The sequence below is a fragment of the Leptinotarsa decemlineata genome, unplaced genomic scaffold (assembly GCF_025532065.1).
Source record: "Leptinotarsa decemlineata unplaced genomic scaffold, Ldec_3_MD MMD2_P_RNA_scaffold_5, whole genome shotgun sequence".
NCBI classification, from domain to species: domain Eukaryota; kingdom Metazoa; phylum Arthropoda; class Insecta; order Coleoptera; family Chrysomelidae; genus Leptinotarsa; species Leptinotarsa decemlineata.
The window spans coordinates 17,670,044-17,695,735 of record NW_027412532.1 but is presented as its reverse complement, the minus strand read 5'-3'; the positions used below and the strand labels follow the sequence as shown (position 1 = coordinate 17,695,735).

Here is a 25,692-nt window from a genome sequence, read left to right as displayed (position 1 = left end):
TGCTTTTCGAGGAAAGATGGAGACAGAATTGAAAAAATTTGAAAAAGAAGGTGGACAATTCTAATTGAGGCATTGGGCATCAGTATCTATTATGAAGGCAAATGATGAAGACATAGATGTAATTTTTGTATCTTTACAAGTCACCCTAGTTAATTTGCCATTTAATCAGTTCGCTAAGCGTCGTCTAGCTGTAGTATTGAACGTCGCAGTCAAAAATCGGCTAAACGACGTATAACCGTGTGATTGAATGGCGTTGTTCAGTTAAAGGGCTAGCTGTTTGATTGAACGGCAATTTTAATCAGTTGGCTGCGACATATACACCTACAAATCGACGGCTCTATTCAGTGGCTCAAAAATAACTTGACAGCACTAATAATTAAACATCTATAACACTCTATTCAGTACATTTGTTATACTAGATTATCTCATTATTCACGTGGCACCAGCTTGTCTACATCAAGACAGACTGCGACATATAATAGGTTGTTTCACAAGCTTTGTCCGTTTTGATTTCATGTGTTCCAGAAGCGCTGTATTTCAATAAATATATATTCTACTGTGTCGTTGTATATATTAATCGATAGAGAATTTTGTGCTATATTCATTGATGTTGCTTACTTTTTACAAATATAATTTTTTGTCTGTTTTCACCTTATACTATATGATGTTAAGCGATTTTCGGCCATGTTTCCTCTACGAATTCAAATTAAACCAAAGCGCTGCCGAAACATCCCTTAAAATTAACCAAGTATTTAGTAATGATAGTGTTAATGAACACACTGTTCAACGTTGGTTGGCGAGATTTCGTTCCGGAGATTTTAGCCTCGAAGTGGTTGACCTACAGTAATCCATGGCGAGGATTTGCGAGGACCTTTGTGGAGATGACCCATCACAAACGGTGAATAGAAAGTCTAAAAAACAAGGCGTCAACCCCCAAGCGGGTTTTGATGGTTCAAAACGTATTGAAAAGATCAAAGAGTGGAAAAAGTGGATACCCCACGAGTTGAACGACCGACAAAAATTGTCACGTTTCGAAGTATGTTCTTCATTTGTGCAATCAAAACAATCTTTTTTTGGGTCGGATTTTCTACAACAGAAGACGTTAAGAACAATAGTTGGACACCGATGAGCCACCCAGGCATTTACAAAGGCGAAAATCCACCGAGAAAAGACCATGGTTACTGTATGATGCTCAGCTGCTGGTGTAATTCACTATAACTTTCTGCAACTAGGCCAATCAATCACAGCAGATTCCCTTTGTAATTGTTTGTTTTTATCTTGAATGATAACGAATTAACGGGTCCCAGAGAGAAATCAATTTGATGAACATTTATATTTAATTTTAACATAAATTGGAATACACATGTCCCAAAGTTGGGAATAAAACAACTTGACTACTTTCTTAAACTAACCTTGAATGTTCACATACACTTCCTGTTAGGCAACGTCCCTTATTCGTCCTTCGTATCGCTACCAGTTTCGATGTTTTCTCCAGGTTCATTCACCGGCATCCGCAACTCTGGCTAGGTTTTAATTCCTCGGGTAATTATAATAACGATTTTGGACCTCAATTGATCCAATTGCATAAAATATATTAATTTAACTACAATCTGTGTGGCCTTGGTAACAGGTCGAACTTTTTAAAATGCTCTGCCGTTATCAGTAACACAACGTCCTCCCTTCAGAGTCAGCTATCGACTGTCGTCTGCACTTTTGCGGGCCCTTTACCCCGCACCTTCCTCTCCAGTGGTCGTACCGTGCCATGGGCGTACCTAGGGCGGCTACATTACCCCCCTATCAATTGGAGTCATTGTTTTTTTCACGTCACTACCTAACTAACACTTCCTACCTACTCTTACTATCTAACTAACATAGTGGAAATAACTGAACGATAATTGATACTATAGCTGCTCTGGAACAGGCAAATATTTTTTCAAATTGCAAATGTTCTGTACGCCCTTTGACATACCTAATTCATCTACAATCTCATAAGAATTCAACCCTACAACGGCGTTTACAGTATACGGACCGTCATAAGTTAAAAAAATTTCTTTATTTCCTTATCCAACAAAGATGATTGGGGGTGAGTCCTCACTAACACTTTATCGCCCACAATAAAATTCGTAATTACTTTACCCTTATCATGACGGGCTTTTCTTCTAGCTGCCTTCGAGAGCAATCTTTCATACGCCAGATAAACATAATTTGAAGGAAGATGATAAGAGTTGTCTTCGGGAAAATTCACCCCAGCTATCAAATCATTTCGCGGTGGTTCACCAAAATGCAATTCTTCGGGAGTATAACCGGTACTCGAACTATAAGACCGATTCAACCATTTCTCACCCTTCGGTAGCATTGATACCCATTTGGTATGGGCCGAATGACAGAAAGCTCTAATGATTCGCCCGATTTCCCGATTATGCCGTTCAGTTAAATTACCTTGCGGATAATAAACAGATGTATGGCGGACTTTGATACCTTTCTCTTGGAGGGTGTTCAACCATAACTGGCTGGTGAACTGCGTACCATTATCCGAGAGGATAGACTCGGGTAGACTTAGTCTTACAAAATGTTTATGAAGAAGGCAGTTTAAAATCGCGCTGGCAGTAGCTCGTTTCAACGCATATAGACATACATACTTGCTAAACGCATCCACCACTACTAATAATTGAGTGACCCCACCTCTGGCTCGCGGAAGAGGCCCCATGAGATCTAAACAATAAATTTGATTCGGCCTTTCGGCCATTACGGAGCCCATCTCACCACTTAATCTCGGACTGATTTTCGATTTTTGACATAAAAGGCAGGTGGATACCAGTCGACTCACCACATGCTTGAGTTTTGGAAAATAATAAAATTTAGTAAGGAAACTAACACATTTTTCGCGGCCAAAGTGTCCAAAAGTTTCGTGTTCGTATAAAACGACGTCGCGTAGCATGCTTTTGGGTAGGCATAATTTAAATCCGGGATTTTTATCATTACCCCTTCTGAATAATATTCCATCATATATAATAAACCAGGATCGAATTCTCTCCTTACACAATTCAGATTCCAGATCATTGATGATTTTTTTACAGAATTCATCGTCCAATTGAAGAATTCTCAAATTTTTAAATTTTTCCTTGATGGTTTTGATTTCAATTTCGGCTATTTCAATATTAACAGATTCCGGAATCTCAATCTCTTCTTCCCTTTTAACCGGAAAACGGGAAATAGTATCGGCAATAATATTATCGGTTCCCTTGCAATATACGACTTTCAGGTCATATTCCTGGAAGTAAAGTATCCACCTTGTTAACCTAGAGTTTAATAATCGACACGATCGAATAAACGAAAGGGCCCGGTGATCGGTAATAATCGTTAACTGTCGGCCCAACACAAAAACACGCCATTCTTTCAAAGCATGCAATATTGCATATGCCTCTTTTTCTGTAACAGTATATTTCAATTGAGGACCTCTCAGAATTTTACTAGTGAATCCGACATAATTTTTATCCCCGGTTTCTGTGTTAATCTGAAATAAACATCCCCCTACCGCAAATCCGGACGCATCGGTTTGGATATAGAATGGTTGCTCCATTCGCGGATGTTTCAACATGATAGTTTCTAAAAACGCTACTTTAATTTTTTTCATGGCCTCAGTCTGTTCTGCGCCCCAATTCCATGTAATCCCCTTCCGTAATAGTTTTAATAAAGGAGCGGTTAGTTCTGCAAAATTTTCACAAAATCGGCGGTCATAATTGACGAAACCTAAAAAAGATCTCAATGCCTTGACGTTCCTGGGGATTGGAAATTTTTGAATGGCATCAATACGATCCTCATCCATCTTAATTCCTTCGGATGTAATTATGTGCCCTAAAAACTTAATTTCCTTCCGAATAAAATTACATTTTTTTAGTTTTAGAGTAATCCCTGCTCTCCGGAACCGTTCAAAAATTATTTTTAAATGACTCATATGTTGACAAAAATCCTTCGAATATACTAACAAGTCGTCCACGTAAGGAATAACGAATTCTTCAACCTCCCCCAGTATTTCGCCTAAACCCCGAATGAAACTTGCGACTGAGGTGCTTAATCCGAACGGTAAAACTTGGAAAACATAGGTATCCCCATTATAACTAAATCCGGTATACTTCTGGTGTTCCTTGTATATCGGTATTTGCCAATAACTGGCGGTTAGATCGAGCGAACTCAGACACTGACCTTCCGTAAATTCATACAACAGTTCTCCTGGGTTAGGTGGCATAACATGGTCCTTTACCATTCTACTATTCAAATGACGTGCATCTAAACATACTCTTAATTGACCCCCCTTCTTTCTCACCACCACTAACGGGTTTACATACTCGGTGGGTGATTTCTTTATAACTCCCCACTCGAGCATTTCCTCTAATTGCCGGTTTACCTCGCTTCTATAAGCATGAGGCACAGGATATGATTTGAAATAAAATGGCGAATAGTCCTTAAGAACGATTTCATGGACGTACCCATTTGTTCGACCAGGCTGGTCCGAAAAAATGGTTTCGTACTCAGAAATTAATTGGAAAAGTTTTTTCTTCTCCTCATCTTCCTTTAATTCTGCCTTAGCAACCACCTCCCACATTTCATTTTTCGAAAACCCCAAGTTCGGTCCTTTATAGGCAGTTGATATCACTGCTTGAGGTTCTTCATCGATATATATTTCCTTAATATTCAAATGAACACTCGGCATTGGTTCACCTACAAATTTTAACTGAATTTCCTCATTATTAATCCATAATTTTAACCATTGATTTCTAATATCTAAATTCGCATTGAATTTGTTCAACCAGTCACAACCAAAAATAATTTTGCGCGACAAACTCGGAATTACTAAACACGGATAGTCAAATTTTATTCTGTTTCCTACAGCAAATGACACATATAATTGTTCCCTAACATGATCTTTTTGTTTTCCTAACGCCCCCGAGACCGTTAAAACATTTGTAGGCAACTTTGGTAACTCCGGATTCAATTCTAATAATTGATTAGCAAAAGTTTGGGATATGCACGTCACCTGGCTTCCCGTATCTACCAAAACCCATTGCTTAGTACCCTCGATTTCTATTTCGATTGTCGGCAACACCGTAAGAGACTCAGTTCCCTCACTTTCTTCCATCGGGTCATCTTCTAGAATGTTTTCGAACGGCTCATTAAAAACGGTATTCACTTGTCGTTCATCGACGTGTCGCGTTCGACCTTCGCTCCCAGTGGTATTCTCTCCCGCGTGACCAACAATCCCTCGTTCCGCCGCACCATTCCCCGCATTCGAGGAACGATTATTCGAGTATTGTTGACGATTTGAAGGTTGACCTCGTTGTCGGTTATTTTCGCGCCAGTTAGATCTTTCTGCGGTGCTCTCGTTTCTTCCTTCTCCGTTCTCCGTAACGTCTAGTTTCCGTAAAAACTTTTCAATACTATCAGCATCGCGTACCCCCCAATTTAAAATCGCTTTTCTTACTTCAGGTGAGAAATGGTTGATAATCAATTCAATTTGTTCTCCTTCCGTTAAGGAGTTTGATAACAATTTACTTTCTCCTAACATTTTCAAAAAATAATCAGCCTTTGGCCCGTTTTTATATGTCCCGAATTTGATTCGATTAAAAACTTCTCTCTCATCATCCGAGCTCCAATATCTCTCAAAAAATAATTGTTTAAACTGCTCGTAGTCCGTGAAAGATTCCTCTTTCAGGGAGCTCCAATCTTGTGCCGAACCCCGTAAGCATTGCATTGCAAAAAACACTTTTTTTTCGTCAGGCACTCCCGCCTCATTAAATAATTTTGATAGCTTTTTAATAAACGTCACTGGGTGCATTGACCCCCCAGGTGCAAAATATAGTGACGTACCCCCCAAATCTTTAAACGCGGCAATATAAGCTCTGTTGGGGCTACTGCATGCATTTTCTATATTATCAATATTCGAGACTTGAGGTATAACCCCAGATATTCCCTGTTGGATTTGGTTTACATGTACTTGTTTCTGAGATTCATTTTTTTCTACCGTTTCTGTTAGTTGTTCAAGATTCTTATTAATTACTGACAAGTTATTTGTAAGGCTAGCATTTAAATTTGTAAACAAATTACCTAATGTACTATTTAAAGATTGAATTAGTTCAGTAACCATTTGTTGGTTCGTTTCATTGTTTTCTTCCATCTCTGTTGTTTGATTTTCACTAACAGATTGATTTTTACTATTCTTATTTTTCACCATTTTGACTTCTCCCTGGCCATGGACTGAAACTCAATGTTTTTCCAGCCCCTCTAGTTAGGCGCCAAATGTAATTGTTTGTTTTTATCTTGAATGATAACGAATTAACGGGTCCCAGAGAGAAATCAATTTGATGAACATTTATATTTAATTTTAACATAAATTGGAATACACATGTCCCAAAGTTGGGAATAAAACAACTTGACTACTTTCTTAAACTAACCTTGAATGTTCACATACACTTCCTGTTAGGCAACGTCCCTTATTCGTCCTTCGTATCGCTACCAGTTTCGATGTTTTCTCCAGGTTCATTCACCGGCATCCGCAACTCTGGCTAGGTTTTAATTCCTCGGGTAATTATAATAACGATTTTGGACCTCAATTGATCCAATTGCATAAAATATATTAATTTAACTACAATCTGTGTGGCCTTGGTAACAGGTCGAACTTTTTAAAATGCTCTGCCGTTATCAGTAACACAACGTCCTCCCTTCAGAGTCAGCTATCGACTGTCGTCTGCACTTTTGCGGGCCCTTTACCCCGCACCTTCCTCTCCAGTGGTCGTACCGTGCCATGGGCGTACCTAGGGCGGCTACACCTTTGTGAGGAAATCGACGAATTATTCCAATAATTGCGTCAGAAGCAGCCGGCATCGGTCAGCAGAAGAGGTCTGATCCTGCTCCACGACAACGTTCGTCCGCACGTTCCACAAATCACCGTCTGACAATTGAGTGATTGAGTGTCGAAGTTCTGCCGCAACCACCATACTCCCCAGACCTCTCGCCTATCGACTACCCTCTTCTCAAGCGCTTCAATAACTTTCTCACCGGAAGAACCTTCGCCAATCAGGCAAAAACGACCTTTGTCGACTTCATCGGATCTCGATCACACAATTTTCATACTGACGGAATTCATCGACTCATTTTACGTTGGCAAAAGTTCACTGATTCAAATGACACTTATTTCGATTATATTAAATAAATATTCATTGAAATATTACAGTTTAAAGTAAACTGTATCCAGTAAACTAGAAAAAAGGTACAAGGAAGGAAAGCTTCGTAAGTTAAATGGAAAACTATTTTTTTTTCTATTGAATATGAACAAAAGTGTTTGAAGGTGGTTTAGAATGTTTCATGGTGCATTTCATTCGTTCGGACTTCCATTGTCTAGTATGATATAATTTTTTACAAATTCTTTTTGGTATTTTGAATCAATTTATATCATACTAGACAACGGAAGTAATAGTGAACGAAAGTAATAGTTACTCGAAAAAGTGACCCAATTGGTTGTTTAACGCTGAAACTGCGGCATCAATGTTTCGGTTGGTTTCCTAGTTTTGCCGTGGTCTTCTTCGGTTACAATCTCCAAACGTTTCAACTACAACTGCGGCACTCATCTTCGGTCGCGTGGTCGAAGTACTCCTGATTTTTCTCACACTTTCTGTAATGATAGATTCGCGCGGTCTTCCCGCGAGATTTGGGTGACATGACATTTCACAAACACCAAGATAACCTCAACAGGAAGGAAGAGAGAACACATCTACCAAAGATCCGACACACAACATTAAAAGGCGTCAAAACGAAACCATGTCATCCAAATCGCAAGATAGCAAACAGCATGACGGCAGGTAGAAGAGGGTCAATGAATGTTAATGACAAATTACCTATCAGCACTCCAAACTACCTAACACAGCATTAATACGCGTTACGAAACCGTAATATCCAGTCATCGGTGATATTAACTCAAGATGTATAAACCTGGAAGAAATTCCAAAAACCGACGGTCTTCAAACCCGAAAAATAGTGGCACTGAAAACCACGAAAGCATTAACCAGTGATATGTAAATGTTCATGGAAACAATCGATATTACATACCATAGTAGACATATAAAAATAATAATAATCATCAATACGTATCACAAAGTTATGGTTTGTATTCAGAATGAACCAGAACATAATTAATGTGCGGTGAATGCTGTTGGGAGCAATAATTTTGCCTTTCAACAAATTACCATTGGACGCTCCTTCAGCTAGTGGTGGGTCTTCGCAATCGCTTCTTATATAATTATGGCATTTCGTGCTGAAATTCCATATTAGGTATTAAACGAAAAATTCTGAACAAATTATTGCTGCTTATATATAATTGAGCGTAATTCGTCATTTTCATCAAGTTGGGTTAGTTTTTGTCCATTATAAAAGTTTTTTTGGGGGCTACGTATTCTGAAACAAAACTGCGCGTTTTGCATCAGTTCAGCTCCAGAATGAAACTCGTTCTAAAGTGGATTTTGAAGGATATGCGCTTTCAAAGGACGACGGATATCGCCAACCGCCAACTGTTTGTCTTACTAACCCTTCAATCTAACCTTAATAAAGATTCGGACTGCAATAGGTTTGTATGTTCAGCATTAGCATTTGTAATTTTGAAGTTTTGCAGGGATATTGTTCAACTCGAGTTAAGTTGCAACAAAAACAAACCCAACCGCAAATGGATTATCGCTCTGAGCTCGAGGGACACTTGAGACACTTGAGAAGGTGATGTAACGAAATAATGAAATTTGATGGGTCAACCTCCAGAGTAGCCTTGCTACACTCATATGAACAGAAAGAAAGCATGTACTCATTTTGCGCGGTGATATATTTGAACAATATCGTGGTATACTTTCAGTTGTGAGGAACAGGTCCCTATATTGTGTTACTAAGTGTAGTGGAAATGCAGTAAGGAAGAAGTAGTATTCACTCCTCGGCAGTGAAGTCACGAAAGTTATTCTATCATCCAGATATACATATATTCCTTTTTCAAAGAAATGAACTTCTAACGGAAAACCGTGGTTCAACAAAAATCGCGCCTACCCGCAGTGACCAAAAACCGAACTAGGTTTGTTGATGCTCGCAACAGCCGCAAAGCAAAAAACTTCAGACAATTTGGGATAAACTGCTTGCCAATCCCAACGGGTCTAAATCCTTCTGGTCGGTAGCTAAAGCTGTTGATCAGAACTTTACAAAATCCACAATTCCACCACTAGTACAAGCAGATGTTTCAATTGCAACAACAGCCATAGAAAAAGCTAATGTACCAACTAGCTAAACAATTTGCGTCCCACTGCACAGTCGATTTTCTGGGAAAGGCACCACCCAGTTTTTCCACACTAGAATCTACAATACCGGAAATTACTTTTCGACAACCTCTACTCAGGCAAATTTTGAAACAGCTCAATATCAACAAGGCGTCTGGTCCTGATGAAGTGCTCTTCATCGTACTTAAACAGTGCGCAAATGAACTCGCACCGGTGTTTTGCGGACTTTTAAACTTGCCTTGCACGAAAGGAGTATTTCCTTCTTGTTGGAAGATTGCTCGCGTTCAGCCTATTCTCAAAAAGGACAAGAAAAATCTTCCAAATGACTATAGACCAGTCACTTTGGTATCAGTGACATCAAAATACATGAAGAAAGTCGTAAGCCATCATATCCTTAAATATTTGGAAGGCTTTTTCATCTTGAGCGATCATCAATATGGCTTTCGAAAACAAAGACCAACAGGCGACCTTCTATCGTATGTCACCCATATTTGGAATAACGCAATCGCGAAACATGGAGAGTCAAGAGCTATTGCACTTGATATTTTTGAGGCATTTGACCATGTGTGGCATGGTTAAATGCCACACTTCGGCCAAACTTCGTTGCTATGGCTTGTGGGATCATTTTTGTGTATGGCTCTCCAGACTCCTGAAAGAACATTCCTGCAAGTGGCCATCGTTGGATATCTCTCGAATACTCTTACCATCAATGCTGATATTCCCCAGAGATCCATGTTGCCTCCAAATCTCTTTTTATTGTATATCAACGACTAATTGGAGATGAATAAGTATCCAATATATTGTTTTGCTGACGACAGCACACTTGTTTCGTCATTTCATTTGGATTCCAGGACATCAGCTGTGGATGCACATCTTCACCGGCAGCAGGAGGTTGCATATCTCAATGAGGATCTAGAAGTGATTTTGAATTGGGGTGAAAATAACCAGAGTCAATTCAATGCTACAAAAACCCAGGTATCGGTTTTCTCCATAAAGATAAATATCTTCAAACCGGATATTATAATGACATACAATTCCGCTTTCTGCGTCGATACGTTTGTTGGTGGTTAAAATGGACACCAATATGTCTTGACACAATCATGTCGCTGGAGCGCTGGAACAGCAACTTTTTGATGCTTTACAAACCTCAGATCAGACCTTTTTTGAAGTATTGTTCTCATGTATGGAGTTCCGCCCCTCAGCATACTCTGAAGCTGCTGGATTCCATCCAGAAAAGACCCATCACCCTGATTGGAGACGAGAACATCACTTGCACCATTGATAGTCTGGAACATCGAAGAAAGGTTGGGGATTTGTCTTCCTTCTCTAGATACTTTCACGGAAAGTGTTCAAGAGACTTGACACATTCGATTCCACCAAGGACGGTACATCTCAGAAATACGCAACGGACTGTGACTGCTCATCGTTTTGAGGTTCAATTGAATACACCTAGAACTCCACTGTATAAGATAGCTTTCATTTAGAGAACTGCGTTTTTGTGGAATGAACTTTCTGAGAACGCTTTTCCAAATGGGTTTAATCTCCAGCGATTCAAATCTACAGGCACCGCTCTTAGAGCGCCTTAAGGATGTTCCCGTAGTGATTGTGTTTTATCTTTTAAAAAACAAGCTATCAATTAAGCCATAGTTCAGGTAAAGGTGGTAGAGCCGAGAACATTCTACGAAGATGAGGAGTATCCAACTACTTCTCGTGGATTGAATAAATCGTTGTTTCATTCAATAGTTATTTTCAGTAAAGCATTAGCCAAATCCTATAATTTACTTGGAAATCGTTCAAAAATGTTATGTTTACCGACCAAATTGTGGTGTATAAGTGCGAAATATCAAATAAATATATTGATATATCGTTCATGATTTCGTTCCATGTAGGGGTAGCTGGAAGTACAAGTGAGTGTGTATGTAGGTTTTCAATATAATCAAATGAATGGGATTACAATTTTTATTTTCCTTAATGAGAAGACCATGTAACGTAAATCATCTCGAGAAAGAAATGAAAAAAGTTAGTAGCCTGAGCCACGCTACGTACAAAGTTCGAGGTCTCCCCGGAATTCTGCCACGCCGAAAAATTGCCGTTTCCCAATTTCCCGAACGGCCTTAATCCATCTACATCGAAAATATCCGTTGCAAGCCCTCCACACCGAAAGTTCTAGTTAGACTAGCTGAAACTTTCCGTAAGCCCATTTAATTTTAGTTCCTCGATCAATTTTCCATTTATACCGTTTGATTCGGTACCAATTTCGTGCTTGAAACTTCTTAAACTCTCCGGTCCTTTCACCCGTTTCCTCCTTCTGTATGATTCGTGAACGTATCTGTAACTGAAGTTGTTACCATCCTTTTACATAAACATAGAATATATAATTAATTTCAGTTTAGCCTGCGGTTCTTAAAACTTTTCCGAGTTACCGGCAGAAAATTGAAACAATGCAAACTCGTCGACACGAGAATGATTTTGTGAAACTTAATTTCGCGTAGAGCGCCTAATGCCTCTTGAAAAATACTTTGTACTTCCTTTATGCATTTGGTGCTCTTTAAATGACTTGCGTTGATACTTCGAGAGCACCACGGAGGGGCATATTGTTAATGATAACGATATTATACTCAGGAAGTGTAAATGCCGTCGAAAAGGATTATTCTGTTAGTAGTCTAGAAATGTTGAGACATTTCGATCCAAAGTCAATTATATCAACAATTTTTTAATGGTAATTGATAAAGTTTTAATTTCACTGCATTTAGTATGTATATTCTCATTCGTTTTATCATGGAAGTAGAAATCAAGGGAATAAGCACTCAAATCGCCGAGTGACGACTGAAGTATGGTAACATAAATCGAAACGTATTAGTCGTGATTCAGTATTCTTTCGAAAAGTCATTCAAAGTTCAGTTTTTGAAATCAAAATGGTTTGTTAATCTGTTTTAGTTTTTTTCAATAATAGTTCAAACAATTTGATAAAATATTAGTATGTTTGTGTTCGAGGCCATGAAAATTTACAGGATAGTTTTGACCGTACTCACTCAAAGTTATAATTTTTTTATTATTGTATGCAATTAACTTCGAAATTATCATCAGTAACATACAAATGCACACAATAAATTGATATGATAATGATTTCAGTATTTGAATCGACAAAATATTCTCTGGTAGACTATTAATTTCTCAAAAGTGAACTTCACTTGGAACTAGAGATTCCATGAAAGTTAATATTATTGTTCCCAATTATTAAAATACAACAATGAAAATCTCGATGGGTAGAATTGGAAACTCACCGTAAAATAAATCTATACAAAACATTTTTTCCACAACAGAACAAAAACGCGGTCTCTCGACTCGCGTTTTACTAACTAAAACCGAAATCTGCGGTAGATAGATAGATTGTGTTCACAACAAGTCAAACAAGGTGCGAACATTAACAATACTATCAGTTTACATTTATAAAATGAAACACAAGGAATTAAACATATTAAAAGCTAATTACAAGTCGATTACTCATATTAAAAGCTGATTGCTTAACAGTAAGATTAGCCAGAGTCATTGGTATAATCATCTATGGAATAAAATGCTTCTCCGATCAAGTACTTTTTCAACATATGTTTAAACATTTTCGTATTTGTTCCTGATTTGATATTTTCAGACAACAGGTTGAATAGGTATGGCTCAGCATATGAAGGCGACATTTCATGCTGCGATCTGAGTGTGTATTGGAGATGGAAGTCATATTTTTCTGGTAGCATATTTGTGGTACTCACTATTCTTATTCATTTTTCCTTTGTTAGTGAAGGTGTATATTAATAGTATGTTCAGATAGATAGATGTGACTGTCAAAATACCATTGTTGGCAAATACGTTTCTGCGCGATTCCCTATGGTCAAGATCAAATATCATTCCGATAAACTTTTTCTGCATTATAAAGACTTTCCTATAGTGATGTATGCCAATGCATAATATAAGCATAATATGCATAATAAGTTTCCTACAAACAGCATCAACATGTTTCCCGAATGAAAGTTTATTGTCAATTTCAATTATTGTAAATTTCATGCTGATTGTGATGTACTTGGTTCTATGCCATTATCATTTATGGTGAGATTGAAACTAGGCCTGAGGGCATTTGTGAACTCCATGGATGTGGAGACAGCTGTTTCAGCCTATTGGGCATTGTCAGTACCAGGCAGGCTATCCTCGATTGAAGACAAAATGTGAATAACCAAGAAAAGTACTTGCGTTAACGCAAGCAAGACATAAATAGAACCACCTGTTAGTTTGACAACCAAGTCTACTTGCCAAGTTGTTATGTCAGTATGTCGATAGCAGAAATTTGGTAAGCTATCATGAAATGCCATGGGTGTCACACCAATAAGGGGTTCCACTTATATCTCGCTTGCGTTCACGCAGTTATTTTTATCAAATACTTTTCTTGGTTATCCACATTTTGTCTTCAATGGAGGACCGCCTGCCCGGTACTGACGATGCCCAACAGGCTGGAACAGCTGTCTACCGGTGACTCTTGAATGGAAATCAATGAGCATTTTTGCACTTGGCTACACCGCGCTGATGAGGCCGATAGCCTGAAATACGTGTCCACGGTTTACCATCACTTTTTCTCTAAGTTGTTCCAACTAAACTTCCCCTTTTGAACGTAATCATAGACACTCAATAACACCCCTTTATAGACAATGTAAAAATGTCGTTCATTAAAAATACATAGACTTAAGAAGACCCTTAGTCCATATATAGAGAAAAAGTATCAAATTAGAAGTGCTGCTGCATGCTGAAAGGAAGTTATGATGCTTTGCTTATTTACGTAGGCAATAAGTGGGTTTTATATATTTTTGAAAAACAGTTGAGAAGACAAATCATCCAATGGTTTTCGACACATTGGATATCGCCTTTCATGAATACTGGGATTGATTTTGTGATTTTCAGAGTGCATTTGTTACGGAGTTATTTGTTATTGATGTTAAAGTACCTGATATAATATCAATGGATTCTTTCAAAATTATAGCCGGAATTTCATCAATGGCAGGAGAATTTTTTTCTTGAGGTTAAGCATTATATGCTTAACGTCATGTTTCCCAATAGGAGTGAAAAACATTGAATTTGAATTCGCTATCTCAACCTTTGTACACGTGGGAAATATTCAGCGAGTCCATTTTTTTCTTCAACAGAATCAGAAAAATGGACTCCAAAAATATTTGCTATTTCTTTTTTTTTCTGTAATTTTTCTATTATTGTGATTTAGTGTGATTTCTTGTTTTATTTTGTACGGTTTGTTTTGTTGTTGTAGTTTTGTTGTACAGTATGTTAGTGTTTTATATATATGTGGACTAACCTTCACCCAACGCTGTACAGCGACAAATGTCCTATTTTCAAGAACAAAGTAGGGTTAATTCTCAAACTCAAAAACCTCATATATAATAATTCCTATAAGTATGTACCAATGTACAAATTCAGCCAAGATCACTCGAATTGTTTTTAGGGAAACGTATCATAAAAGATTGCATTGGGGTGCAATAATAATCCAACCGCAAAACAGTTCAAAGGTATGTACAAAAAATATTGTGATCCATTTGGAATTGGAGAATAGTTTCAGTGGAAATTCTATACCTTACATAATGTTGTAAATACGGTAAGTAGGCATGTGCGGCACTGACAATTAACAAAACGTAAGGTTAACTATCGTGCTTGTAGTCTTTGTTGGAACGTACGGATAGATCGATCTAGAAACTTCTAGAGGAAGGATGTTGACAGAAAATCTTGGATCTGGTTCTTTGAGGTTTTGCGAAGCGTGTCAAGAATTCATTCAGTGACAGACGCGATACTGATAGCAGTCGAACCGTAAGGCGATATTGAATAAGTAATTAAATACAGGTTACTCATATTGAAGCGGGTAAACAGTGGTCCATTGTTGATAATACAGCAAGTTTACTGCTGTGACAATAAAAAATAATCTCAGGACTCGTGAACTTTCGTTTTCAGGGGACATTACTGAAACTCAAACCCCTCAGCGGAAGCTACATCCACCCTTACTTTTCCAAATGGAAAGAATAATGTGATACACCTTTCAAAAGGGCATTAAATTTGGTTTGAAATAAAACTTCCTTTCATCAAATTTGAGCTACGGGTTCCCAAAAAATTCAATTCAATATTAATAATTTTTATCTCCATAATAATAATAATAATAAATCGGCTTTATTGATAATACAAAAAAACAATACAAAGATATATTTGAAAATGAAAATAGGTTACAGGAGATTCTGGTACTCCTTGGCGAAGTCTAGCTCAAAGCTACTCTAACTCAACCAACAAGCACCACACCATAATGCACGCAAACATAAAATAATAATTTGTGATTACCTTCTGAAGATACTTGATAAATAATTTAATTTAATTGATCTGTTGTCTAAAAAGCAAAAGTTGATATTACTGACTATCATAGATATAATTTTTATATTTGTATTTGAATTTCCTGATATTGAATCTCTTCAATTGCTCTGGCAATGAATTATAGAGTTTTACAGCACCAAAAAGAAATGATCTCTGAAACTGTGCAGTGCGATGTTGTGGGATAGTTAATTTGTTTTTATGTCTAATGTTTCTTGAGTGAATATTTTCACGCAGAATTAGTTTTTGTATTAAAAGAGGAGAATGGGAAAGGGTGATCAATTTATGGACAAAACAACCAAAATGATGAATCATACGATTTTTCATATTGAGCCAGCGGGAGTTTTTAAAAGCTTCAGAAATTGAATCATACTTACGAAGTCCATAAATTAGGCGGCAACAAGAATTTTGCACTTTTTGTATTCTTTTTTTATCTGAATCATATAAGTATGGCCCATATATGAAGTCACAGTAGTTGAAATGGCTTAGCACCAAACTATCACAGAGCATTTTTTTTAGAGGTTGGCTCAAAATAAAACGATTACAGTATAACAGTTTCAATGACATATAAGCTTTTTTCATTAAATTTTTAACATGATTAGTGAATCTAAGATGAGTGTCAAGCATGACCCCTAAGTTTTTAGCTGTATTGACAGGAGTCAAGATAGTATGACCTAGTTCTAAACAGAAATGGTTTTCTGCAAATTTACGATTCTTCTGCGATCCAAAGTGCATCATCATTGTTTTATTAGGATTAATTTTCAAATCATGTTCACTTGATAGCAAATGTTCAGAGTGTTCCCGGATAATGTAAAAAAATTTAGGTGTTATTTGTTGGAAATCAATAGTAATGCGGTTCCACGAATTTTCTGAACAACGGCACCCCTCCTTCAATCTATCAAGAAACGTTTTATACAAAAACTAACCGTACATGCATAATCAGCAGGAGCTCAGCTTCTCTGAAATATCACATTTTCTTCCCGGTAGCGCTAGGTTGACAATCAGAATTTAAAAAATATACGGATACTCTTATCAGAATACGGCCTTTAGTAATGTGAATGAATTCCCAGAAATGCTCTGGCTCGAATTCATGGAATCTTGAATGTTGAGAACTTTTGTTGAAGAACCAAAAAAACAAGTTGTTGACTGAAGAAAACGATGGGCAAATATTATTGTACGAAGAACTTTTTTTGAAGGATAGTTACAGTATTCAATCAAAATATAAATTTTACTAATAACATTTTCATTTCAATACATCAAAATTCAAAGTCCATTGCTAAGCAGTTTCACGAATTACATTATGATTAAAACCTCGTTATGGACATTTGAATTACTATAATGAGAAAAATTGTTAGTTGGCAATGTAATAATTTCTAAATTATTGCGGGAAAGAATTATCACGAATTGTATTCGTCACGACTAAACTAGGAAAAAAAATTAAAAAACATTTTAATTTATTTCAAATAATGGTACATTATGTTATCAGTAAAAAGTGTTTTGTGTGGTAAGCGCTAGATAACTTTCTTTCGGAAAGAATAACAAACACAAAATTTTCAATTCGCGTTTATACCGAAAACCAGATTGTATACAGGGTGTGTTGTAATAACATGCTTATATTGAAGAAAATTATTTTGGAGAAAAAAAACTGTATATGAACAATGAACAAATGCCCTAAAGATCTTACCTTTTCAATCACAGTTCCATTTTTTAAATTGTTATAGTAACTGATATGGCCATAGATATTTTAGTAAACATAGTTTCTGCTGTGAAACAAATTTCTACCAGTGGCATAGGTGTAGAACATGAACCGAATCATTGTTAAGATAAAAGTAATAGACTACTACTTTACTCTAGAGTCATACCAAAGTTATCATGAAAGATTCTTTTCCAAAATGTTAGCACCCTATAGGTGATAAAATACGTTTATCAAACGTATTTTACCAAAATGGACATCTAGAAGTATTAGCTGTTATTACGAAACACCCTGATTAACATGTTTTTCAAGAATCATTTGACAGGCTCAGTACACCTCAAACTTCACTGTTTAAGAACTCTTTCATTTGGAGAACGGCATTTATGTGGAATAAACTTCCTGAGAACGTTTTTCCAAACGCACAAATACCGCTCTAGGAGCGCCTTAAGGATTTTCCTGTAGTGCTTGTGTTTTGTCCTAGAGAAAGTCAAAGTCACTCATCTCGAGTGCATGATATGAAAACACTGAAGACAGGTAGTCACTTATTTGTCGTTTTGCCTATAAATGGAAAAAATGAAATTTCTGTACTTAGCGATCGCTCATAGCAGAATATATCATGAAATCAGGTGGTGATAACGCAATGAAACAGAGTGAAACAACAATTGTCACCTTGGAACCTCACGATAAAATGAAAAAAATCAAAAAGGTAACAAATTCATTTCAACTAACTCTATGGAAATAGTAACTGGTTGTCATTGCATATGCGAGAGATTGAAAATGGGAATATGAATCTGAATGGAATTTCCAGAAAAAATTCTGTATATGTGTATTCATGTAGATATGACATCTAGACATTTCATTCTGTTGGCGTTTTCCAAAGGAAATATACTATCGCCAGTGAAGTAAAATGACTATTTTCCGAAGAGTAAACAACCCAAGAAAGGTGAGTAAAGGAACTTTATTTTCGATTATTCAATTCATAATGTATGATTATTAGTTACTGACTAATGTCTCTTTAATGATTTATCACACAAAAGCCTTCAGGTGTGAACTTTTCAGTTTGCCTTTCATTACATTTCAACAGATTCTCTGTTTCCTCTACTTGTTATACCTTCAGTTGTGATAATAAACTGAATTTGGCATGGATACTGTAAAGTAATAGTTCATAAAATATAAATTTCCCTCCTTCTGCGATATACACTGCAGTATGTACGTTGACTATTCAAAAAATGAGGTGAATGCATCAAATTTTGTGTAAAAAATGAACTGAGTGCTCAAAACACTTGAAATGTGGACAGTGGCATACGGTGATTGTTCTCTGAGTCGGAAAAATTTTTACAAGCGGTACAAGGTCGAGAAGATTTGAATGACGAGGCTCGCCTTGGACATCACGGCGTATCAAGAACCGATGGAAATGTTGAGAAAGTGAAAAAAATTGTTATGGAGAATCGTCGAATCACTATTAGAGAAGTTGCTGATGATGCCGGTATATAGGTTGGCTCATGCCATGCAATTTTTTGGGAATTTTGGGCACGAAGCGTGTGGCAAAGTCAGTTCCGAAAATTGCTGAATTTTGACCAAAAAAAACATCGCATGAGCATCGCTCAGGAGTTCTTGAATGACGTCAACGGCGATCCAGATATTTGTTCAAGATGCCATAATGCATCTGCTCACTCGTCATTGCTTGTTCATAATTTTTTGGACAAAAACAACACCGTAATCATGCCTGAACCAGGGTTTTTCTGTTCTCTAGATTGAAAAGACGGCGTTTCTGTGACGATTCAGGAGATAGAAACCAAATCGCAGACACTGTATAACTTTTTTTATTCTGGCTAATAACGAGTAGATAAAGACGTTGTATTTGAAAATCTATAGCGAATAGTTTGAACTATGAGTGTAGAAACTAATATAACTGAAATTGAGTATAGTCGAAGTAAACGATATTGTGCGGCACTCTCAAAGGCCAAAAACCATTACATAGAAATGAGCCGGCAACGAATTAGTCCACGTGGACTGAAGAATTGGCGGTTCGTATTGGATAATTTTTACTAAACGAGTTTTATGATTGGCTGAAGAGTCATAAAATTAAATTTGAAGTCATGTTATGGTAACGAATAGAAACCGGGGAAGGTTATCGCCGTTGTGTTCAGTTCAGGAACTGATCGCGATTTGAGTGTTGAAATTCGATATTGAGCAGTTATAATTACACAAAATTGTTGTTATCTGTTGAAATGTGGCATCCTTAGATGAGTACAAATAGTTATAACGAGTGTGATAACAACGCAGACTTTTTCCAGTGAATAAGATTCGGATGCATTTGAAACACAGAGAGTATATTTCAATGTATATAAGAATCTACATCTTAAGTTTGGTTTCGAGGGAAACAAACCATTACAAGCAACATCATATTTGACCGAAATTCCTGTCTTAACTGAACGTAAAACAGTCAAAACCAAACCTTACGAACGCAAGACGCGATGTGACACAGAATTACCGAAACCTTTATATATTCATCTGACAGAATTGTTGAAAAAACAATATACGACCGTTACAAAAGCAATGACATTACTACAACAGAAATTATAAGGAAGAAATTGAATTCTTCCGGCCATAACGTGAGCTGCTGTGACAAAACTCTTCAGAACTAGGATTTGAATTAATAAACAAACGTCAAGCAGTTACAGAAAGCAGAAGAATAGTGAAATTGCGTAACAAATACTTAGAACAAATAACTGAATATAGACAAGAACAACGGAAAATTGTCTATATGGACGAAACTTGGTATGACACTCACGACACAGTTACGAAAGGGTGGATTTATGGTTCGAGAATGTGTACGCCTAACATGCCTGCAAACAAAGGATCACGACTAATCATTGTGTATTGGAGGAAGTGAAAGATGGGTTCCGAATTTTCTGAAATTATGTGGAAAAAACTTGAGGACTGTAATGTTGACTATCATAAGAACATAGAAGCTAATATTTTGGAGGAATGGTTTGAAAACACATTGATCCCAAATTTGGATGCGAATAGTGTAATAGTTCTTGACAACGCTTCCTATCATTCGCGACAGCTCATCAAAGTACCGAATAAAAAATCGGGAAAAGAAGAAATACAAAGTATTTTAAAAAATGATTTGTATTTTGAAGATTCCTATACCAAACACCAACTACTTGAAGTTTTACAGACAAAAACATTTGAAAAAGTATATAGCCTTGAGAGTATTGCTGAAAAGTATGAACACACCATACTGAGAGTTCTCCTCTATTTTTGTGTTTTCAATCCCATCGAGTTGATTCAGAGAAATTCAAAACAAAGCATAAGGCGTAAATATAATTTTCCAAAATTTGATAAGGTAATAGAGCTAATTAAAGAAGAAGCATCCAATATTACCAAAGAAGACTGACAGAAAAGGATTGAAAAAGTAATTTTATTATCAAGAGCTTTTGAAGAAAGTTAGTGAAGTGTTTTTGAAGCGATCGACCTCGATCGAGCGATTTTTTTGACCACTGTCAATGTGGGAAATGTTATGTTCAAAAATCGCAGCAAGTGAAAGGGATTACTAACCTCACTTTCGTAAGTGTCACACATTTCACAATTTGTTAAATAAATATTAAAATCAATCAATTCATTGTGGAGTTCATGATGAAGAGCCAATAAAGACTCGAAAACTAGAACAGAAAAAAGAGTTCACTTATTTTACCATCCCCTTATTGACTGCATATCCTGAAATTATAAATATATATATATATATATATATATATATATATATATATATATATATTATGAATAACTGATGAAAACATCCAATTAAATTTGCTATGGCAACATAGGAAAAAAAAGGAAATTTTTCAGGGTTCGGCGAATAGGAACACGTGATAAAACTATCATAAGAATATTTTCCACTCACCTCTTCCTCTCCGTTGTTGGTATTGACTGAATCCATGCTTTGGCTGAGCGTGACACCAAGAGGTGCTTCCATATCCTGATTAGGGAAGGCGGTGGCTGGACTAACAGCGGCAGTCCGAGCGAACCCAGAGACGTCGTACTTGGCCTTTTTCAATGACGGTGGAGGTGTAGCGGCAAGTGGAGGGGACGAGTTGTCTCCCAGAGGGTGCCTACCTCTTTTGGTGGTGGTGAACACCGACTCCACGATTCACGTTGCTGGGTGGTACTCGGTCGTGGTTTCGGTAACTGGAAAAAATTAGTCAAAACAGTAACACATTCTTATTTTCTGAACAATAAACATATTGATAAACACATTTCAGTTCCATATCACCAATATACGAAAAAGTTTGGAAAGATTTTCAAGGAAATAGGTATGAAGGTGGTTTTTAAAACACGTCATACTCTACAGAGCCTTTTGGGAAGTTCAAAAGACAAAGTCGAGCATTCGGAATAGTCTGGAATTTACGAAATTGAATGTAAGGACTGCGATGCAAAATATTGGACGGACAAAAAGATCTATTGAAGTAAGATATAAAAAACACATAGCACACTTAAAATATGGAAGACCTGAAAAATCAGCAGTCGCCCATCATATTTTGCAACAAAACCAATCCATAGACTTCAGTTCATTAAGATTAGTTAGACAAGTTAACAAAAATAGGCAACTAGATGCCTATGAGAGTGTAGAAATTAGTAAACACAATAATATTATGAATAACGATGACGGACCTATACCAAAGAGCATACTATATAGCTTGTTAAAATAATATTGTTGGGTTTACTGATTACTACAAAAGGACACAATGCAAAAATAAATTTAGATAGGCAATATTGTGAAATTGATTTTAGCTGAAAATTGTTTTATCTACAGCTATAAAGTGGAACAATTATATGCAAACATAAATAGAAGAATAAACATAATAAGACAAATGATGCAAACATGCAAACTCAAACGGAAAATGAAAAAAATAAGAAGAAATTTTCTGACGCTTTTTATATCCTCATCATTATATTTCATGTTTTCATTTCTTTTTATTTTATTTATAAATCGATTATTTGTCATCAAAATACAAGATAAGACACAAAATACAATGGTGTATGATACATAAATCTTCCACTTTCCTTTGTGAATTTTAAAATGGATCAGTGTAACTTCGACAAGAATAATACGTTTCATATATACGGTTTCTGCCATGAAAAAGTAATCAACAAACTAATTTTGTGTTGATTTTCAATCATCAGGCTCATTTCAAATATTTTTCTACTCCCTCCATTTTAAACTGATCATTACGCGTTTGACAGCAGGTAATGTATCATTTAGAATACACGTGGATTCTAAATTATGCCGTCCACTTTCACGGGAAGTGTTCAAGTGACTTGGCACATTTGATTCTACCAAGAGCGGTACATATCAGAAATATGCGACGGTCTGTCGCTACTCATCGTTTTGAGATTCAACTCGGTACACCTCGAACTTCACTGTTTGAGAATTCTTTCATTTGGAGAACTGCGTTTATGTACAATAAACTTCCTGAGAACGTTTTTTTCCAAATAGATTTAATCTCCAGCGATTCAAATCCAATGTGAATCACAATTTTTGCACAGGCATCGCTCTTAGAGCGCCTCGAGGATTTTTCTGTAGTGCCTGTGTTTTGTTCCCAAAAAAAATATTTTCAGTGAATTTATTGTTTACCAGTTTGTGGGTTGGTAATTAATCTAGTTATATCCATGTATCCAACAACTGTTTGGTATCAAGCTTCGAAGGGTGAATAAATGTCTTGGAGTGAGCCAATCCTGGAACATTCTGCCAGAAGTCCACAAATCTCCTTACCATCCAGGTGTTCAATCTTTGTTTGGCAAAGCCTAAAGCGATGCCAATGACAGGTTCTGGTCCGATGGAGCTGCTTGCAGCACCCTCCTTTGCAAGGGAGTCAGCAGTTTCATTGCCTTCTAGGCCAGTATGGCCAGGAATCTAGACCAGAAACAGTCTGTTAAGTCTTCCTATCGAGAAGAGTCATTTTTGGCAATTTACTACCAATTTAGACGTTGCTCGGTAGGAGCCAAGAGCCAAGAGCCAAGAACCGGAAGGTGTTTTTGATCCATCTGTAAACCAACAACTATCTGCTCTGAATATTTCCTTCTCCCGGATGATCCAGTCTTCTCTACTCGGGAACAATATCTTATAAGGCAGTTCATAGTTGACAGTTGGGGGCATAAAGTCAGAGGTTACTTCCAGAATGCTGTGATTTCCAGTCAACCATCAGTCTGTTGCCCTCTGCATTAAATTGAGTCATGAAATTGGCAATGTGCACAAGTCTATATGTAGTCCATCTAGTCTCTCTCTCCAGAAAATGTGGGGAGAAGATAGATCTAGAAGGATCTTCATAGCCGCTGACGATGTGGTACTGATGACACCACTGATGGCCAGAGAAACCTTCTCGAAAGTAACATAACTCCGCTTTTTCCTTCTATTAATTTTTTATGAAATTTTTGCAACAATTTTTGAAATACTAAGACAGAACATAAAGGTTAAAACTGAATTATTCAACCACACCAGCCAACAGCCAATCATATTTCATTTGCCAGACACATCTAAAGCAAAGCCTACTTCCTTTAATTCTACTAACTATAACAGCCAATACAAGAATTTGAAAATATTTTACAGACCAGAAAATACCTGTTCGCATTTGTATTTGGCATTATTATATTATTTAAAACTCTTCAAATTTATTTATTCACTTACAAAGTGAATATCAATTATGTTTATTACTGATATCACTGGAGAATGCCAAAAAAATTACTGAAAGATATGCAAATAGATCATATTCAAGATATGGGCCGAGAACTATACATCAAAGTACCGGACACAAAAACTGAAACCGAAAGCTCATTTATTGTTTCTGGAAATTTGAATAATATTTGTAAAAATTATATGAACCTGAGACCAAAATATGTTGACTACTACCATTTTTTCCAACTATCAAAATGGGAAATGCACCCGTCAGGTTGTTGAACCTGACCAGTCATCGATGACCAGTCATCGGTGAACCATCACGATGAATAGACCTCTGAAGAAGTCATCCACTCATGCTGGCAAAACTTTAGGATACAGTTCTAAACCCCGACGGTCTTCAAACCCGAAAGAAGATCGTAACACTGGAATTCTCTAAAATGCTGCCTGCGCATATTATATCTTTCCATTCGTCACATACGTTTGCATCCAGACTTGCACATTTTTTTCATTCATTATCATGTCGATTTTTGAAATTTATCACTTGCAATCCTATGATTTCCAATATCGACACGTGGTCTTTTGCTTTGAGGAGAGCACCTCCAATAGGTAAGTTTTGTGGTCTACATTGTAAGAGCCACTTAATTAACGAATGCACAAGAATAGGTAATTCCTCGTTTGTCCAATGTTTTCTTATTCTTCAGAATTGTAGACAACACTGATGAAAGAATATTGGAAGATTTTGCGATATCTTTCTTTTTCGAACGATTTTCGACGACCGCGAGAATTTTTTTGTCGGACACAATAAGGGAAACTTTCTTCTGCCTTGCACTAATCGTGATAAATGAAGAGTATTGCATAGTTAACCTGTAAAGGAGGTAAACCATACGTGCAATTTGTGGAATTCGAATAATAAACAGTGGAAGTGGCGTGGTTCGAATTATAGAACGTTCCATCCCTCTACTGTTACAAAAAGGTTTCGGGTTATTGAGCCTATCAAAATACACAGCCTTTTTTCGACTTACCGAAGTTAACAGATGAAGACGTCGCATTATAGAGTTTCGAATTATCCTGAGTCGACTGTATATGTCCAAAAAAAACCGTATGAGAATAAGTTTCAGAGAAATTGATATCTTCTACGTCAGGAAGGAATCAAATTCATAGAGGGTTCGTATGTTTAGACTTCATCAGCTAGACAAAAAAACTCATATATTAATACGTTCGGTTATGCCGATAAATTAAATATTACAACGAAGCTGAAGCTTTCTCTGACCGATATGTCGGGAATCGCCCGTAAAATTCTAGGACCGAACCAACTACAGATTTCTAGAAAGGACCGTTAACGATATAAGCACGTCTTCCCGACCCAAGAGGGCAGCTCAGAAAGTGAATCGAGCGGCTAAACAAGAAATTCAAATAGTGGAAATAAATTGAGCGTCAGTTGCTAAGTGTAAATCAGTTTGTGATTAGTGAAATAGTGTTAGAAAAAAAATTTGTTTGATACTGTTAATTCAATACTTTGTTACAATATTATTATTCTCAGAATCAGTTTTTTTCCCGTAGAGATTCAATTGTATATGAAAGTTCAAACAATCATTTTGAACCCACTATATGTTTGTAAT

At 36.8% G+C, this 25,692-nt stretch overlaps 1 protein-coding gene and 1 long non-coding RNA gene across 3 annotated transcripts in view; both read right to left on the bottom strand.

The window, feature by feature from the left end:
• The window catches only part of LOC141479991 (uncharacterized), a 489,980-nt gene that overhangs the window by 449,817 nt on the left and 14,471 nt on the right, over positions 1 to 25,692 (bottom strand). For both annotated transcript variants that reach the window (XR_012464105.1, XR_012464104.1), the window contains exon 2: positions 21,302 to 21,585. This is a non-coding gene — a long non-coding RNA (uncharacterized lncRNA). The remainder of the gene's footprint in view (positions 1 to 21,301; positions 21,586 to 25,692) is intronic.
• Positions 1,319 to 6,820, bottom strand: LOC111516861 (retrovirus-related Pol polyprotein from transposon 17.6). The gene has a single exon (XM_023172964.2). It carries the CDS (start codon positions 6,227 to 6,229, stop codon positions 2,039 to 2,041), a length of 4,191 nt encoding a protein of 1,396 aa, XP_023028732.2. The 5' UTR covers positions 6,230 to 6,820; the 3' UTR covers positions 1,319 to 2,038.